Source organism: Orycteropus afer, unplaced genomic scaffold, assembly GCF_000298275.1.
Source record: "Orycteropus afer afer isolate SDZICR_OR568_19922 unplaced genomic scaffold, OryAfe1.0 scaffold00782, whole genome shotgun sequence".
NCBI classification, from domain to species: Eukaryota; Metazoa; Chordata; class Mammalia; order Tubulidentata; family Orycteropodidae; genus Orycteropus; species Orycteropus afer.
The window spans coordinates 861762-863772 of NW_006922369.1; the positions used below are offsets into that span (position 1 = coordinate 861762).

At 39.8% G+C, this 2011-nt stretch overlaps 1 protein-coding gene across 1 annotated transcript; it reads right to left on the reverse strand.

Annotated features, from left to right (window-relative positions):
* Positions 1-597: 597 nt before the first annotated feature.
* On the reverse strand, positions 598-1545 carry LOC103211743 (olfactory receptor 5V1-like). The gene has a single exon (XM_007957718.1). It carries the CDS (start codon positions 1543-1545, stop codon positions 598-600), a length of 948 nt encoding a protein of 315 aa, XP_007955909.1.
* Positions 1546-2011: the final 466 nt, after the last annotated feature.

Here is a 2011-nt window from a genome sequence, read left to right on the forward strand (position 1 = left end):
TGTGTATATATATATATATATATGCATATGAGAGAGAGAAAGAGAGGTATTGTGTAAGTATAGATATTGGTATAGATATGGCTATAGGTACAGAATATGGCCATATATCTACATTTACATAAGAAGGTTTATATATCCCATGCCAGTGCAATTATTAGGAGTTCCCTATTTACACATAAAAATGTACATTTTTATGACAAGTTTTATTTTCTCAGTAGGTAGAGATAGATACAGGTGCACAGCTGGTTATAAACACACTGCCAGCAAGTAAATTTTGACCATAGAAGACAGAGTAGAACTGCTTGATAGGGTTTTAAAGTTTGAAAGTTTTACAGAAGCACACTGCCATATCTTTCTCCTGAAGAGATGCTGGTGGGTTGGAACTGTTGACCTTTTGGTTAGCAGACAAGTGCAAACCCACTGGGCACATAGAGTTTCTTATATATAGGCATAACTATAGTTATATTTATGTATGAGTGTATTAATTTCTAGGTATACAAGAGAATGTGTCTATGTGTCAACAGAAAATTATTATTCCTATGAAATCTTCCAAATTTCCTGTGAGGTCATATTAAGTGAAATGTGAAATGAGTGGTATCATCCTTTTTGCAAAGATGGCATAGTCCATAAAAATTTTCTGAGTACTTCTTTTACCTCTGTGTTTCTCAGGCTGTAAATTACTGGGTTTAGCATTGGGGTAATAACTCCATAAAGCATTGAGATGAGCCTGTCTCTGGCTGATGAATTGTGACTGGAGGATGGGCGGACATAGTTAGATAACACTGTGCCATAAAATAAACAAACCACAAGGAGGTGGAAAGCACATGTGGAGAAGGCTTTGCGCTTCCCTTCTGCTGATCTGATCTTCAGGATGGTGGATATGATGTAGATATAAGAGATTCCAGTGATCAGGAAGGCACTGATCCCTAAGGTACCTCCTACCACTAAGACAAGCATTTCTGCCATGTATGTGAAAGAGCAGGACAGGGCTACCACTGGGGGAATGTCACAGTAGTACTGGTTGACTTGATTAGATTTACAGAAAGACAGGTGGAACGTGAATACTGTATGCAGAAGAGAGTTCAGAAACCCTGCTGCCCAAGTACCAGCTGAGAGCTGGACACAGTGTCCCTTTGTCATGATGAGGGTGTAACAAAGAGGGAAACATATGGCCACATGCCGGTCATAAGCCATGACAGAGAGAAGGAAGGCTTCAGTCCCAGATAGGGCCACTAGGAAAAAGAGCTGGAAAGCACATCCAAGAAAAGAAATGTTTTTCTTCTGAGTCAGGAGGTTCTGAAGCATCTTGGGAACAGTAGCTGATGGGCAGAAAATGTCTAAGAGGGACAGATTTGCCAAAAAATAATACATGGGTGTGTGTAGCTTTTTCTCAGCCCCAATGACAAAGAGAATGGCCCCATTTCCCACCCAGGTGACCTGATAAATGGCAGCAAACCCCACAAAGAGAGGGTAGCGCACCTCCGGGAGGTCAGAGAGCCCAGTGAGGATGAACTCTGTGATGATAGTTTGGTTGTAGACATCCATCTCTGCTCTCCACATGGCTTTTACTGCAGGAAATGAAACCAACAAACAGAGGTTAGGCTCAAAGCCAAGAAGCCCAGTGATAAGAAATACTTGGGAAATAGCAGATGTGTGGTTGATGATGCATTGCACTAGCCCAATTTTTAAGTAGAAATTTCACATATTATAATCACTGTGTGCATGATATTTCTTAGACTATTTATTCTCAGGTCCTTAACAAGAGCCATTTAAATTTCACCCTGTCAGGAAAACCACTGTTGACTCTTAGGCAGTGCAGGAGATTTCACAATTCAATGGAAGCTGAGTGAAGATAGCACTCATATTTTGACACTTACAATTTTGTTCCTTTTATTATCTCACTGTGTATAGTTTTATGCATTTTCTCTTCACTAAATTCCTTGAAGATAAAATCTCTGTAGTAATCCTTGATACATTTTATTAAGTAGTAGCAGCTAGTTGAGACAAGGTA